The sequence below is a fragment of the Beta vulgaris genome, chromosome 2 (assembly GCF_026745355.1).
Source record: "Beta vulgaris subsp. vulgaris cultivar EL10 chromosome 2, EL10.2, whole genome shotgun sequence".
Classification (NCBI taxonomy): domain Eukaryota; kingdom Viridiplantae; phylum Streptophyta; class Magnoliopsida; order Caryophyllales; family Amaranthaceae; genus Beta; species Beta vulgaris.
The window spans coordinates 39075841-39092524 of NC_079203.1; the positions used below are offsets into that span (position 1 = coordinate 39075841).

Here is a 16684-nt window from a genome sequence, read left to right on the forward strand (position 1 = left end):
GACTTAATTAGTTTTCAGTTGGACTTATTACCTCTTCAGTTAAACTTATTTACGCTTCAGTTAGACTTATTTACTCTTCCGTTAGACTTATTTACTCTTCAGTTAGACTGATTCAGATAGACTTATTAAGTGTTCAGTTAGAGTAATTTAGTTTTCAGTTAGACTTATTTACTCTTCAGTTAGACTGATTCAGTTAGACTTATTAAGTGTTCAGTTAGAGTAATTTAGTTTTCAGTTAGACTTATTAACTCTTCAGTTAGACTTATTTACACTTCAGTTAGACTTATTTTCTCTTCAGTTAGACTTATTTACTCTTCAGTTAGACTGATTCAGTTAGACTGATTCAGTTAGACTAATTTAGTTTCCAGTTAGACTTATTTAGTTTTCAGTTAGACTTATTAACTCTTCAGTTAGACTTATTTTCTTTCAGTTAGCCTTATTTGCTCTTCAGTTAGACTGATTCATTTAGACTAATTTAGTTTTCAGTTAGACTTATTTAGTTTTCAGTTAGACTTTTTAACTCTTCAGTTAGACTTATTTAGTTTTCAGTTAGACTTATTTGCTCTTCAGTTAGACAGATTCAGTTAGACTAATTTAGTTTTCAGTTAGACTGATTCAGTTTTAGTTAGACTTATTTAGTTTTCAGTTAGACTATTTTCTTTTCAGTTGGTCCTTAATTTATTTCATTTAGTATATTATTCTTTCATTTGATACTATTACAATCATTCTCAGCTACACTTGTTTAGTTTTCAGTAATGCTTTTGTTCTTTAAGTTAGTGTCCTAATTTTTTGACAATGAACTCAACAGCTGAACATGAATATCTCAAGTACATCAATGACGAAAATATCAGTAGCAGTTTAATAGGGAGACATGTTACAGATCACAAAGATGGTTACAACTTGTATCAAGCACACTCAAGAGCATTAGGATTTAGTATTAGGAAACAAACTCTAAGGAGGAGGAGAATTGATAATTCAATATACGAATTCTACTTGGTTTGCTCAAAGGAAGGAGGCTCAAAATAACAAACAAAATAACAGAACAAAAAGAAAAAGACACACAACAAGAAAAACCTGTTCAGATACCAGATGTTGAGCAGCCAACCAACAAAAGAAAGGAAAGAGTAGTCAATGAAACAAGAACAGCATGCAAAGCCATGGTCAGATTTAAGCAAGAAAAACCTGGTGAAGACTTTGTTGAGTAGCTCATGAGTTGCAGCACAACCATGAGTTGGTAATACAACAAGAAATACATCATCTGAAATCAGAAAGGAAGATAACTGAACAAAAAGGACAACTAATACAAACAATGGTTGAATCTGGCATAAAGCCAATGCATGCATACAACTTTTTGTGTCATGAGGCTGGATCAGAAGAAGTAGTGGGCCACACAAAAAGGGACCATCTAAACTATATCACACAGTACAGAACAAGATTGGTTGAAGGAAAGGATATGCAGAGTGTGTTGGACTTACTTCAGCAAAGAGCGGATGATGATCCTGCATTCTTCTACAGGCTGAAATTTGGGGAACATAACAACATTGTCAGCTACTTTTGGCGAGATTCAATGATGTTGGAGGACTTCAAAGCATATGGAGATGTTATGATATTTGACACAACATATAGGACAAACAAATATGGACTGATATGTGCACCATTTGTTGGCATAAATTGCCATTGGAAAACAACAATGTTTGCATGTGCTTTCATAACTAATGAAAAGGAAGAGAGCTTTGAATGGCTACTAGAAACATTCAAGAGAGCAATGTGCCAACAAGAGCCAAAGACAATTTTCACTGATCAAGATAAGGCAATGGGCAATGCAATTGAAAAGGTATTTTTCAGTTAGAATTATTTAGTTTTCAGTTAGAATTATTTAGTCTTCAGTTTGAGTTATTATTATATTCAATTAGACTTATTTATAATTCAGTTAGACCTATTTAGTTTTCATTTAGACTCATTAATTTTTCAGATAGCCTTATTTACTTTTTAGTTAGACTAATTTACTTCTCAGTTAGACTAATTTACTTTTCAGTTAGACTCATTGAGTTTTCAGTTAGACGTATTTAGTTTTCAGTTAGACTCTTAGTTGTCAGTTAGACTCATTGAGTTTTCAGTTAGACTTATTTAGTTTTCAGTTAGACTAATTTAGTTGTCAGTTAGACTCATTGAGTTTTCAGTTAGACTTATTTAGTTTCAGTTAGACTCATTTAGTTGTCAGTTAGACTCATTGAGTTTTCAGTTAGACTCATTTATTTCCACTATTTCAGTTAGACTTCTTTCTTTTTCAGTTAGACGTATTGATTATTCAGGTAGACTTAGTTAATTTTCAGTTAGACTTATTTAGTTGTCAGTTACACTTATTTACTTTTCAGTTAGACAAATTTACTTTTCAGTTAGACTTATTTAGTTTTCAGTTAGACTCATTTAGTTTTCATTTGGGCTTCATATTACTTCTTTTTGTCTAATGAAATTTTCAGTTAGCATTTACACTGTTTTCAGTTAGACTTCTTAATTTTTCAGTTGGTCTTCATATTATTTCTTTACCTTTTAATTAGATTCACAAGCATTCAAATGAAAGTGATTTCTAGCATAATATGTACTATCTTAAACAGGTTTTCCCAAATACAAGACATAGGCTTTGCCTTTGGCATATAGAGAAGAACTTTGTAAGCCACTTCGGATCCCTCAAGACCAATGAAGACTTCAAGAACATGTTCAAGAACTGTTTGATGGGGTGTCAAAATGAATCAGGCTTTGAAAATTGTGGGCGAAAATGATGGAATTGTATGGACACGAGAAAAAGGAATGGTTCGAGCAAGTATATGATCAGAGACACAAGTGGTGCACCGCATTAAACAGGGATATGTTTTCAGCTGGAATTTATCATCACAAAGAAGTGAAGTCACAAATAAGGCAATATCATTCAATGCAAAAGCAACAACAAACCTGTTTGAATTCTATCATATATTTGAGCAAACAGTGAAAAGATGGAGAAGCAATGAAACTAGTGACAACTTCCGGAACAGAACTGAACGTCCCAAAGCCGTCAAATCCAAATCAAAGCTTCTGAAACATGCAGCTGATGTATACACACTAGCACTGTATAATGACTTTGAAACGGGTATGAGTGGGCAATGGCATATTTTTACGAGCATTTGCAACAGAAAACTCACAGCTGAAGTTGTTTGAAGTCTCACCAGAAGAAGATTTCAGCAATTCAAATACAGTAGCATACGATGAGGCTACAACAGAATTAGTGTGCTCATGTCAATGCTTCACAGAGACGGGGATGCTTTGCTTTCACATAATAAGGGTCATGCACATGTTCAGCATATTTCAAATACCACAACAATATATCCTTAAGAGATGGACAAGACTTGCAAAGTCAGCAGTATGGGAGAATGTTCAAGGTTAGTGAAATAAATCAATATGACTAACTGACAAATGAAAGCAACTAACTGAAAAACTGAAGACTCCAACTGAAACAATTAACTGATCACCTGAAAGATTTAATTAGTGAACTGAAAAAAAAAAGGCTCCAGCTGAAACATTACTATAACTAACTGATAAATTAATGTTACTACCAGAACATTAATTGGGGGTTTTGTTTGTGTGTGGGAGGGGGGATATTAGTGGTGGGGGTTTTGGGGGTGTGGGGTTTAACACTTAACTAACTGAAACAATTAACACACCACCTGAAAGAATTTATAAGCTATCTGAAAAATTTAGTTAGTCAAATGAACTAATTGACTAAGAAACATTTATTAAAGCAGACAAGGACCAAAGCCAAAATGCACAGTTGTGGACGCCATGGAGACATGCAATAACCAAGAATTTCTACAACCTAGTGTCAATATGTCAATCAAATGAGGATGCAAGAACATTATGTGACAAGTCGTTGAAGGAATTATACAAATCAGTGAAAGAAGTTTTCAAGACTGATCAACAAAAACAACAAGAAATCGAAGATGAAGAACTACGAAGACAAACAGTTGAAAATCCTGAGGTGATAAAGACAAAAGGAAGACCACCAAAGGGAAACAAGAGAGTAAAAGGACATTTTGAGAAGCGTAAAATGAAGACAAGGCATCCGAACGAATATGGAACAAAAACCCCAAATGTACCTCAAGTTGAATAGTGTTCAAATAATATTAGTTTTCAATTGTATTCCACTCAGTAATTGTATTGAAATTTACACTTGTTTATTCCTAAGCTACTCGAAATTCAGTAATATTAGTATTTATTGTCCTTCAGTTAGACTTGTTTATTTTTCAGCTAGTGTTTCTAGTGCTTCACTTAGACGTGTTTACTTTTAAGCTTATATTAATTGAGTTTCAGTTAGACTTGTATATTTTTCAGCTAGTGTTAATTCTGCTTCAGTTAGACTAATTTATTTCTCAGCTTATCTTTATACTGCTTCAGTTAGACTTGTGTCTTTTTCAGCTAGTCTTAATGATGCTTCAGTTAGACTTATTTATTTTTCAGCTTGTATTAATTGTGCTTCAATTAGACTTGTGTATATTTCTGCTTCAGTTAGACTTATTTGATTTTCAGCTTCTATTAATTACGCTTCAGTTAGACTTGTGTAGTTTTCAGCTAGTGTTAAATTTCCTTCAGTCAGACTTATTTATTTTTCAGCTAGTATTAATTGTGCTTCAGTTAGACTTCTTTATTTTCAGCTAGTGTTTATAGAGCTTCAGTTAGACTTGTTTATTTTTCAGTTAGACTTAATAACTCTTCAGTTAGACTTGTTTGTTTTTCAGCTACTATTTACAGTGTATAAGTTAGACTTAAAATTTATATTTACAAATATATGTCATACACTTATTATTATGAGTTAGATTTTTCATTTTTCAGTTGGTATTTGTATTTTTCCAATTAATTTTCAAACAACTTCATTTTTACAAAAATGTATTCCATTCAAAGTAAGTGTAAATGTACAATTCATTAAAGAACACAGATATAAAATGTAAAATGAGTTCTGTGCTATTTGTACTGTACATTGCAAAATTCAATGGTTTCTATTTCTACTGTACATTATAATAATAATAAAAAAAAGTTTGGCACCTAAGAATAATGAAATTTCAACAGTTGCTCTATTTTCACTTTGTCTCCAAAATTATTATTCAACACATCTTCTACTTTGCCTCATGATCCCTCCTTCGCCGTAAAATGTGTGCTTCTTTTCTATTCGTCTTCTTTGATCGATTAAATGCTAATTTATCCAGAACAGCCTCTTTATCCTTCCTTATCTTCTGTCTTGCCATCAGTTCAGGTTTCTTTGCAGACCAAACATAACAGTCATGCTTCACTTTCTCTCTCAGTTTGTTTAAAGGATGGTCCACAAGACGAAGAGCAAGCCTACACCGCTCAAGATTTTTGGTGGCTGCCTAAAAAATAAAAAAATCAAAACTATTAAAAAAGGTTCAAAAATGTAACAATTACAAAATAAAACTAACTGAAAATAAACAACAACATCAACTAGTCTTTATAGTGCTTCATTGTTTTTCAGGTAGTCCTTATAATGCTTTCAGCTAGTAATGATTGTGTTTCAGTTAGACTTGATTGTTTTTCAGCTAGTATTTATTATGTTTCAGTTAGACTTGTTTATTTCTAAGCTAGTCTTTACAGTGCTTCAGTTAGACTTCATTATTTCTCAGCTAGTCTTTATAGTGCTTCAGTTAGACATCTTTGTTTTTCAGCTAGTCTTTCAAGTCCTTCACTAACTGGCTGTCATACCTTTTTCTATTAAAAAACTTTCAAAAACAGAAATGTAACAAGCAAAATACTCCCTAAAAACAATAAAGTAATCATACCCTTTTCAGGTCAACAAGTGCAGCATGGTTAGTATTTTGACCGTCATACAGCTCCATGGTTTTGATTGCATAGACACCACAATCAAAATTGTTGTCCTTGCTTCTCCAAGGGAAGTAAAGAGTTGATGTTTGCCAATGGTGGAGACGATCAAAATCACGACATCTCATAGTCTCTTGCATAAAAGAATCAAAAGCACGACACTGCATTTGAAGATAAAAAAAAAAACAACAATTAAAAAACAAGTAATAAAATGGAACAAAAAAAAATACAAATGCTCATAAAAAGGTACGTACAAAGTATGTAAGACCGTTAAATTCCTCATGCTTATATCTAGGGGTGATAATGAGCCTGACAAGCTCGCGAGCAGCTCGGGCTCGGCTCGGTCAAAGCTCGGTCAAAGCTCGGCTCGTTGAAGCTCGGCTCAAGCTCGGGCTCGGTTCGAGACTTAAACGAGCCGAGCCGAGCTAGGCAAAGCTCGGCTCGTAAAGCTCGTGAGCAGCTCGTTTATTATTTTATATTAAAAAAAATATTCTTATTAAAAAATATTTTATATTAAAAAAATTTAATACTAATTTATATTTTAATTTAGATTACAAATTATATATTTTAATTTGTGATCCAACTTCACCTCTACTCCACTAGGCACTAAAGTCCCACATTGGTTAAGAAAACAAGGATCAACCTTATTTTCTTTATAAATAGCTATTATTCCTTACTTCAACTTAAAGTTTAATTTTGTATCTCCTTGGTTGGGAAACAAAAACTATACTTTATTTTCTTCATAGAGGGAATGAAGTATAATTTTAAATAGTTGATTATTTAATCCTTAAAATATTTGATAATTTTTTCTTTAGCAAAACATGGAGTCCCACATTGAAATTTTAACAATGCTAGGAGGCCTTCCAAGTTATAAAAGCATATGTAAAGAAAACAAGGGTATAATGAGTTTGTTTTCTTAACAAAACATGGAGTCCCACATTGAAATTTTAGCAATGCTAAAAGGGATTCCAAGTTATATAAGCATATGTAGAATGAGTTTGTTTATCTTAAACAAAACATAAAGTTCTACATTGAAATGGGGATAGTGAGTTTGTTTTTCTTTAACAAACCATGAAGTCCCACATTGAAATCTTAGCAATGCTAAGAGGGAAATCAAGTTATAAAATCATATGATGGGTGAGTGAACAAGCTCACCTACTTCGAGCCAAGCCAAGCTCATTAGTCGAGCCTAAACGAGCTCGTGAGTTGAGCCTAAGCGAGCTTGCGAGTCGAGCCTAAACGAGCTCGCGAGGCGAGCCTAAACGAGCTCGCGAGGCGAGCCTAAACGAGCTCGCGAGCCGAGCCTAAACGAGCTCGCGAGCCGAGCCTAAACGAGCTCGAGCCCCAAATTTCCATCACGAGCCGAGCTCGAGCTCGGCTCTCCCAAGCTCGGCGAGCTCACGAGCCGAGCCGAGCCTGGGAAATTAAAAACGAGCTCGAGCCGAGCCCAGTGCTATTCGGGCTCGGCTCGCTCGATAAGCACCCCTACTTATATCTATCAATGTCCTTCATGTCTGTACGATTCTCAAAATTTTAAATCCTTTTTGCTTTCTTGTTCAGCACCAAGACAGTATAATGATCATCCTTGTGAACAGGAACAAAAATCTGGAAGATAAACATAAGATGCAAAAGCAATAAGTCTACCTGACAGAGAACAAAAAACAAAATGAAATACTAAAAACACTAGCTGAACTAAAAACATACACTAACTGAAAACATAAACTAGGGCTAACTGACAAGTAACATACACTAACTGAAAGAGAAAATTACACTAACTGAACAAATAAAAAAATGGTTAACAATAATACAACTAACCAGTTCAGCTTCTCGAATATCATTCCGTGGAAATGATTTCACCCATGAAGAAATAGCTTCCTTACATTTCTTGTAGAATAAATCATCATCTTTTGTAATAAGCTTTTTCTTGTTTTCTTCCCATTCCTTAAACTTCTGATCATACTGACTAGTGCCCTCCAGGTTCTTCAAAATAATCTCATTTTCAGCAATCTCACTCTCAAACTGAACCTTTTTTACCTTCTCAGCACACAACCAATTGATATAGTTCTACAACAAAAGAAAATAGATATAATGACAAACTGAAACATTAAGTTTAGTTTTCAGTTAGACTTTTTAAAATGTCAGTTAGATTTATTTACTTTTAGTTAGACTTATTTAGTTTTCAGTTAGACTCATTAAGTTTTCAGTTAGACTCATTAAGTTTTCAGTTAGACTCATTAAGTTCTTAGTGAGACTCATTAAGTTTTCAGTGAGACTTATTTACTTTTCAGTTAGACAAATTTACTTTTCAGTTAGACTCATTTAGTTTTCAGTTAGACTTATTAAGTTTTCAGTAAGACTCATTAAGTTTTCAGTTAGACTCATTAAGTTTTCAATTAGACTCATTAAGTTTTCAGTTAGACTCATTAAGTTTTCAGTTAGACTTATTTACTTCTCAGTTAGAGTAATTTACTTTTCAGTTAGACTCATTTAGTTTTCAGTTAGACTTATTTATTTTTCAGTTACACTTATTTATTATTCAGCTAGACTTATTAAGTTTTCAGTTACACTGATTTAGTTGTCAGTTACACTTATTTACTTTTTATTAGACTGAAAACATAATATGACCAACTGAAAAACATAATATGACAAACTGAAAAACAGAAGATGACCAACTGACAAAATAATATGACCAAATGAAAACAAACATATAAAACTAAGCAATAACAACACTTACAAAAGGCATAATATTAAACCAGAATCTCCTTGTTGCAGAAGGTGTTCCTCTTCTTGCCTATTGAACATGAAGGCGCATCCGTCAATAACTCCACTTGTCAGCCAACCTTGACGAGGCATGCTAATTAAGTCGAATTGTACAACTGAACGCATAGTTGCTATGAGGATTATCAAAATCCACAATGAGATCACTTGTTAGTTCACTTTGCATAATGTCATTTTTCATCTTCACTTCCTCAGAATCTGTATCCAATGACATATATGCAACATCTTCATACTCATTGTAAAATAGATAATCAACCAGCAACCTCTGGTCAGGAGACAGATCACTCAAATATTTATTATAATGTTGCAAACTTCGACACAATATTATGCCATGGTTGTTGACAGGAACAGCATGCAATCCAGGGGTAGAAGATGAAACACACCAGCTTCCTTCTCATCCTCTTCTTTTTTACCTTGTCAGAAGATGAACCACTCTGATCAGCAATCCTATCAATGAGGTCCTCCAAACCTTCATCGTCATAATCATCACCGGTTCCTTAACCTCACAACTTTCCCAACTTTCTCTGAAGTAGGGTCATAGTCCCACCCCTTCAATAATTCAGGTGTTGAAGGGATTTCTGACTTTGATTGTTTCTGAGGTTTGTAGGATTTGTATGATGATTGATCAGAATAAGAGCCATCACCCTGCATTCAATTAAAATATTAAAAAAGGATGACAGATATACTAACTGAAAGATAAACATACACTAACTGAAAATAGAAACAGATACTAAATGACAAGAAACATAAACCAAATGAAAATTAAACAATTACTAACTGACAAGAAAGATACACTAACTGAAACATAACATAATACTAACTGACAAAAAACAAACACTAACTGACATGAAACTTACACTAACTCAAACATAAACTGATACTAACTGACAACAAACAAACATACACTAACTGAAATAAAAGATATACTAAATGACAAGAAACATACACTAACTGAAACAGAAAAATAAACAAATTAAAACAGAAACTAAAACTATACTTACTCGAGGATATTTTACATTTACTGGAGTGATGATTGGAATTGAACTTCCAACACCCTCACCACTCTCTGCACTGTCTGGAAGATCCTCAACAACAGGACTAGGAGTTAATAGTTGGAATGAAGGGGCATCGAAATCAGCAATGTTTTTCCTTTTAGCAGAAGAATCAACTCTCCAAGACTTTCTGCTATATACATTCTCAACAGCTTCAACAACAGGAGGAGGAGGAGGAGGAGTTGGAGTACGAAGATCAACAATATCAATACCAGCAGCGGTGCGAGTAGGGACGTGTGTAGAAATTTTACACTTATCCTTATCCTTAGCCCCTTTGACTTGATCATCATCAGCATTCCTCCTCTTCCTATCAGCTTCCTTTGGTTGTTCTTTCTCAACATCTTAATTCAAAAACAAAACAAAAAAAATAAATATAAAAAGTTCCATTTGATATTATATGATATTCAGTTGGTATTAAGACTATTTCAGTTAGAGTATCAAAATTTTCAGTTGGTCTGAATATTCTTTCAGTTTGACTTGTTTATTGTTCAGGTAGTCTTTATAGTCCTTCAGTTAGACTTGTTTATTTTTTCAGCTAGTCTTTATAATACTTCAGTTAGACTTATTTACTCTTCCGTTAGACTTATTTACTCTTCAGTTAACTGATTAAGTTAGACTTATTAAGTGTTCAGTTAGAGTAATTTAGTTTTCAGTTAGACTTATTAACTCTTCAGTTAGGCTTATTTACACTTCAGTTAGACTTATTTTTCTTCAGTTAGACTTATTTACTCTTCAGTTAGACTAACTTAGTTTTCAGTTAGACTTATTTAGTTTTTAGTTAGACTTATTACCTCTTCAGTTAGACGTATTTGCTCTTCAGTTAGACTGATTCAGTTAGACTGATTCAGTTAGACTAATTTAGTTTTCAGTTGATATACTTTTCAGTTAGACTTATTTAGTTTTCAGTTAGACTTATTTTCTTTTCAGTTGGTCCTTAATTTATTTCATTTAGTATAATTATTCTTTTATTTGATACTATTACAATCATTTTCAGCTACACTTTATAATACTTCATCAGTTATTGTTCAGGTAATCTTTATAGTGCTTACTTCCTATTTATTTTTCAGTTCGTTTTCATATTGTTACAAACTAAAACAGTATTTCAGTTGCTATTTATAAGATATTATTTCCTTTAGAGCATCACATTTTTCAGTTGGTCTTTGAATTCTTTCAATTAGGAATAACATGAAAGAAACTTACTTCCTCCTTTCTCTCCTTCTGCATGAACCCCAGCATCCAACTCCTTATTTCCTCCTTCCTCTTTATCTCCTTGAAGACCACAATCATCATCAGCATTGCCAGTCTTCTTATTATCATTTCCTTGGTTCTTTCTCATTATCTTCATTCAAAAACAAAAACAATAAAAAAAATAAATAAATACACAATAACTGAAAAACACAAAATCAGAAATGAATAAATTCATTGACAAACTAAAATATTTTTCCACCAGATTAAATAAAAACAAATACCAAAAGTTTCATTTGGTATTTATATGATATTCAGCTAGTATTAATATTATTTCAGTTAGAATATCAGACTTTTCAGTTGGTCTTTTTATTCTTTCAGTTAGCTATTTAACTTTTTCATTTAAGCAAACTAAAACAATACAATAAGAAGAACTTACTTCCACCTTCCTCTCCATCTCCATGAAGACCAGCATCCTTATCTCCTACTTTGTCTTCATCTCCTTGAAGACCAGGATCACCATTATCTCCTCCTTTGTCTTCATCTCCATGAAGACCAGCATCCTTATCTACTCCTTTGTCTTCATCTCCTTGAAGACCAGGATCACCATTATCATCAGCATCATCATCCTTTGACTCATTATAATTCTGGTGATCCTTATCATCACCATCATCATCATCATCATCATCATCTTTATGCTGATCATCATCAGCATTCATCTTCTTCTCATCCTCCTCTCCTTCTTTTTCATCATCTTCATTCAAAACATAAAAAAACAACTAAATACACATAAACTGAAACAATGTTTCCAACAGATGAAAAAAAAAATAAACTGAAAAATCCAGCAATCAAATGAAAACTTAAGTGAATTGAAAAAATTCATTTAGTATTCATCTCATTTTCAGCTGGTGTTCATATTATTTCAGTTAGACTGTCAAAGTTTTCAGTTGGTCATTTTATTCTTTCAGTTAGAGTATCAAAGTTAGCTATTTCACTTCTTCAGTTAAACATTTCTTTCACTTAGAGTCTAAAATTTTTATTCCAACCAGATTACAAAACTACAACATGAAAATAATATAATGAAAGGAACTTACTTCCTTCTTTCAAATCAACTCCATGAACACCAGAATCCAAATCAGGAACATTTTCAATTCTTCCAAACTCCAATTCAACAGGCCGCTTCACCAATAGTGAAATTGTAGGATCAACTTTGTTTGCACTGTCTTTCGCTTCCAAATGACGCTTGCATATGTCGTCAATTTGACTCAGAAAATCTGGGTTAAATACTTCACTATCATCCAGAGAAATACTGTCTTGAGACAGCTTCTCGCCTTCCTCCCGAATATTCTGGGCAATCTCCAAATTCACTTGACAGAATGCAAGCGCATTCCTCTTCAACTTGTGCATGTTCTTCACATATTCCTTCAATTAAAAGAGCAAAATAGAATAAACAAAAATCAATATGATGATGACACAGAAACAACATAAACAAAAATATAAGGACCATCTGAAAGAATCAAACTATCAAATGAAAACTTAAATGAAATATAAATAAACTTATTTAGTTTTCAGTTACACTAATTTAGTTTCCAGATAGACTTATTTAGTTTTCAGTTAGACTTATTTACTTTTCAGTTAGACTTATGTACTCTTCAGTTAGACTTATGTACTCTTCAGTTAGACTTTTTTAGTTTTCAGTTAGACTTATGTACTCTTCAGTTAGACTTCTTTAATTTTCAGTTAGACTTATTTACTTTCAGCTAGACTTATTTACTTCTAAGTTAGACTTATTAAGTTTTCAGTTAGACTAATATAATTTTCAGTTAGACTTATTAACTCTTCAGTTACATAGTTTCAGTTAGACTTCTTTATTTCTAAGTTACACTTCTTTACTTTTAAGTTAGACTTATTTGCTCTTCAGCTAGAACTGACATTATTTCAGTTAGAGGTCAACAGTCTTCACTTAGAGTTCAAGAGTAAAAAAAATAAAAACATAAGATAAATGAAACTCACAGGAACATCAAGAGCATCTATTTCCTCATCAGTCATCAAACTATGAGGAAGATCCATGATAAGCTGCCTAGTTGAAGGTGATGGACCCTCAACCACCTTAATTATAGGAGAACCAGACTTCCTACTAGCAACACTAACACTGGGAGTTTTAAACTCAACCTTCTGTTTTTCACGCTTCACCGGCAGAATAAAATCCATGTTGATCTCAAACTGCTTCACAACACCAGTCAAATCCTTCTCATCCTGCCAATAACTGATAAATGGCTTACTGACATTTGAATAATCCAGATTACGACACTTGAAGTTGTGAATAACAGCAAGAGTCAAAGCGCTGACGCATCCCCGAAGCTTGAATGATACTTTCTTCTGTCCAAGCTCAATCTTCTTAATCATAATAGACTGATGACAGTCCAAAACAGCAGCACAAAGACTTCTCAATATATATCCACACCAGTCATAACTTGAAATTGCAGATGCATCTTCTAAACTCTTGGCACATTTCAGCACAGGCCCTAAATCAGCTATAGGACATAGAAGCTTGGACAACGAAAAGATAACAAATAACTTCTTGAAATCATCCCCGGATTCATATTTCTTAAACAAATCATCCCAATTTTTTCTACCAATATATACCTTCTTGGGATCAGAAATACCAAGAAACCTATGCCAATCCTTCCTGGCACTTCCAGCCTCTATCTGACTACCTTTCCTCCTAAAGGCGTCATCATCTATAACCTCTACTACTCTATCTGACACAGGTAACCCCAAAACATCACTAATGGTAAACTTATTAAAAATCAGTTTACCATTCTTTGTTGAAAACATCATTCCAGATGCATTGTAATTTAACAACACCTCCAAATTCAGATTAGGACAAAACTTCTTTATCCTAATATCTAAGAGACTCCCAAACCCAATATCCCTAATGTCTCTTTTTTGCTCATCACTCAAATTACTAACCACTTCATTTAAATGGGAATAGTCTGACAATACTTGTAGATTAATTGACTTTATTTCTTGCTCAGTGAAATTCCTAACAAAAGTGAACAAAAATAACTTTAAAACATAAAAAAAAACACAATCATATAATATAAAAGGAGAATAATGAAAAAAACATACGATCTATCAAATGTGTCTTTCTGTTGATCGGGATTAGATCTTGAAAATGAAAACTTGATTGGTGATAAATCAGATTTGCCTTTCTTCTTAGACAAGGATTTATCACATCTGAAAGAAAGAAAGTTTAATCAAACAATAAAAACTGAAAAAAAACAGCATCAACTGAAAAAATACAAAGATCAACTGAAAGAATACCAACATCAACTAAAAGCAGACCACCATCAACTGAAACAATAGCCTAGATTATTTTTAAGGTAGTCTATATAGTGCTTCAGTTAGACTTCTTTGTGTTTCAGATAGTCTATATAGTGCTTCAGTTAGACTTGTTTGCATTTCAGCTTATATAGATTGTGCTTCAGTTAGACTAGTTTATTTTTCAGTTAGTCTTTACAGTCCTTCAAAGTAACTTCTTTATTTTTCAGCTAGTATTTGTTGTGCTTCAAGTAGCCTTGTTTATTTTTCAGCTAGTCTACATAGTGCTTCAGTTAGACTTATTTGTTTTTCAGATAGTCTATATAGTGCTTCAGTTAGACTTGTTTATTTTTCAGCTAGTCTATATAGTGCTTCAGTTAGACTTGTTTGTTTTTCAGATAGTCTATATAGTGCTTCAGTTAGACTTGTTTGTTTCTCAGCTAGTCTCTACAGTCATTCAAAGTAACTTCATTATTGTGCTTCACTTAAACTTATTGCTTTATCAGCTAGTCCTTATTATTTCATTTAGTATAATTATTCTTTCATTTCATTCTATTCCAATTACACTTAAAATTTTCATTGAAAATTTACATTGCTTCAGTTAGACTTGTTTCTTTTATCAGTTAGTCAATATAGTGCTTCAGATAGACTTGTTCGTTTTTCAGCTAGTATATAAAGTGCTTCAAATAGACTTGTTCGTTTTTCAGCTAGTCTATATAGTGCTTCAGATAGACTTGTTTGTTTTTCAGATAGACTTCTCCCTTTGTCAGCTAGTCTATATAGTGCTTCAGATAGACTTATTTAGTTTTCAGTTAGGCTTATTTAGTTTTCAGTTAGACTTATTTAGATTTTAGTTAGACTTATTTAGTTTTCAGTTAGACTTATTAAGTGTTCAGTTAGAGTAATTTAGTTTTCAGTTGGACTTATTAACTCTTCAGTTAGACTAATTTACGCTTCAGTTAGACTTATTTACTCTTCCGTTAGACTTATTTACTCTTCAGTTAGACTGATTCAGTTAGACTTATTTAGTTTTCAGTTAGACTTATTTAGTTTTCAGTTAGACTTATTAACTCTTCAGTTAGACTTATTTACACTTCAGTTAGACTTATTTTCTCTTCAGTTAGACTTATTTACTCTTCAGTTAGACTTATTTGCTCTTCAGTTAGACAGATTCAGTTAGACTTATTTAGTTTTCAGCTAGACTTATTTTCTTTTCAGTTGGTCTTCTTACTACTTCATTTAGTATAATGACTCTTTATTTCATTGTTTTCCAATTAGACTAAAAATATTCAGTTAAAATTTACATTGTTTCAGTTACACTACTTCATATTTCAGTTACACTACTTCATTTTTCAGTTACACTACTTCATTTCTCATTTACATCTTTATTTTTTAAAAAAAAGTAAACAAAAACAAATTAAAAAACAACAAAAGAAAGGTAGAAATGTCTAAATGAAACTAAACAAAATCAACTGAAAGAATATAAGAAGCAACTAAAACAATACTAGAATCAACTGAAACAATACAAGAATCAACTGAAGGAATATAAATATCAACTGAAAACAACATCAACTAAAAGAATACAAGTAGCAACTGAAAGAATATTATAATCAACTGAAAGAATATATAAATATCAACTGAAAAACAACAACAACTGAAAATATGTGTATAAAACAACAAAAACTGAAACACAAACCCTAAAAACATGAAATAATACTCTGATAAACTGAAAACATTCAAAAATAGAAAAAAAAATATCTAAACTACTCTAAGAACTTGAAATCTACCTTGGATCATAATCACCATCTTTCTCTTTCTTCTTCCCAGCAGTAGACAGTGCCAAAAATTTTCCTGAAGATGCAAGACTCTTCACCTTCTTCGACTTCGGGCTACATTACAATTACAACAACAAAAACGCTCAAATATTGAAAACAAAAAAAAATTTGCAGCAAAAACAAACGAAATTATACCTAGAATCATCATTTCTAATCCTCTTCACCATATTTGCGATGCAAACGTAATGAATTACGAACAAAAAAACACGCTAAGTTTCAACAGCAGAGAAGCAGAGAAGCAGAGGAGCAGAAAAATTCTAGAAATAATCAGTAAATAATATATCGGTTTCTTTGAAATGAAGAAGAATCAGTTTTAAAACTAGCGAGAATCAAGTAGAAATCCAAAAAAGTTTCAAAATCGAAAAAAGATAATGACCTAATAACCGTTATATGTTTTTTCTAAAAATAAACAAAACTGCTGATCAACAAAACAAATATGAAAAAAAAGAAAGCCCGCGCGTTTTTGATGGTCAGGCCCGTCCGACGGAAGCTATTGGGTCAGACGGTCTGACCCAATACTTTCACAATAAAATATACTATGTCTTTTGTGGTTAGGTCATCTTCAAAACTCAAGGGTCAACAATTTCCCCCTTTTTGAAGATGACACAATAGGCATATACTAAAAATAATACACATAAGTCATATAAAAAT

At 32.6% G+C, this 16684-nt stretch overlaps 3 protein-coding genes across 3 annotated transcripts; 2 read left to right on the forward strand and 1 right to left on the reverse strand.

The window, feature by feature from the left end:
- The first annotated feature begins 1209 nt into the window (after positions 1–1209).
- Positions 1210–2795, forward strand: LOC130590618 (protein FAR1-RELATED SEQUENCE 5-like). The gene is made up of 2 exons (XM_057393099.1): positions 1210–1834; positions 2616–2795. The coding sequence occupies exons 1-2, from the start codon at positions 1310–1312 to the stop codon at positions 2778–2780; spliced, it is 690 nt and encodes a 229-aa protein (XP_057249082.1). The 5' UTR covers positions 1210–1309; the 3' UTR covers positions 2781–2795.
- Positions 2796–3231: 436 nt separating this feature from the next.
- LOC130590619 (uncharacterized) lies at positions 3232–4278 on the forward strand. The gene is made up of 2 exons (XM_057393100.1): positions 3232–3413; positions 3777–4278. Exons 1-2 carry the CDS (start codon positions 3293–3295, stop codon positions 4139–4141), a joined length of 486 nt encoding a protein of 161 aa, XP_057249083.1. The 5' UTR covers positions 3232–3292; the 3' UTR covers positions 4142–4278.
- Positions 4279–11002: 6724 nt separating this feature from the next.
- LOC130590510 (uncharacterized) lies at positions 11003–16383 on the reverse strand. Its single transcript, XM_057392983.1, has 6 exons — positions 15986–16383; positions 14007–14114; positions 12888–13920; positions 11969–12296; positions 11314–11628; positions 11003–11028 (listed from the first exon to the last, which is right to left on the reverse strand). The coding sequence occupies exons 3-6, from the start codon at positions 13713–13715 to the stop codon at positions 11003–11005; spliced, it is 1497 nt and encodes a 498-aa protein (XP_057248966.1). The 5' UTR covers positions 13716–13920; positions 14007–14114; positions 15986–16383.
- Positions 16384–16684: the final 301 nt, after the last annotated feature.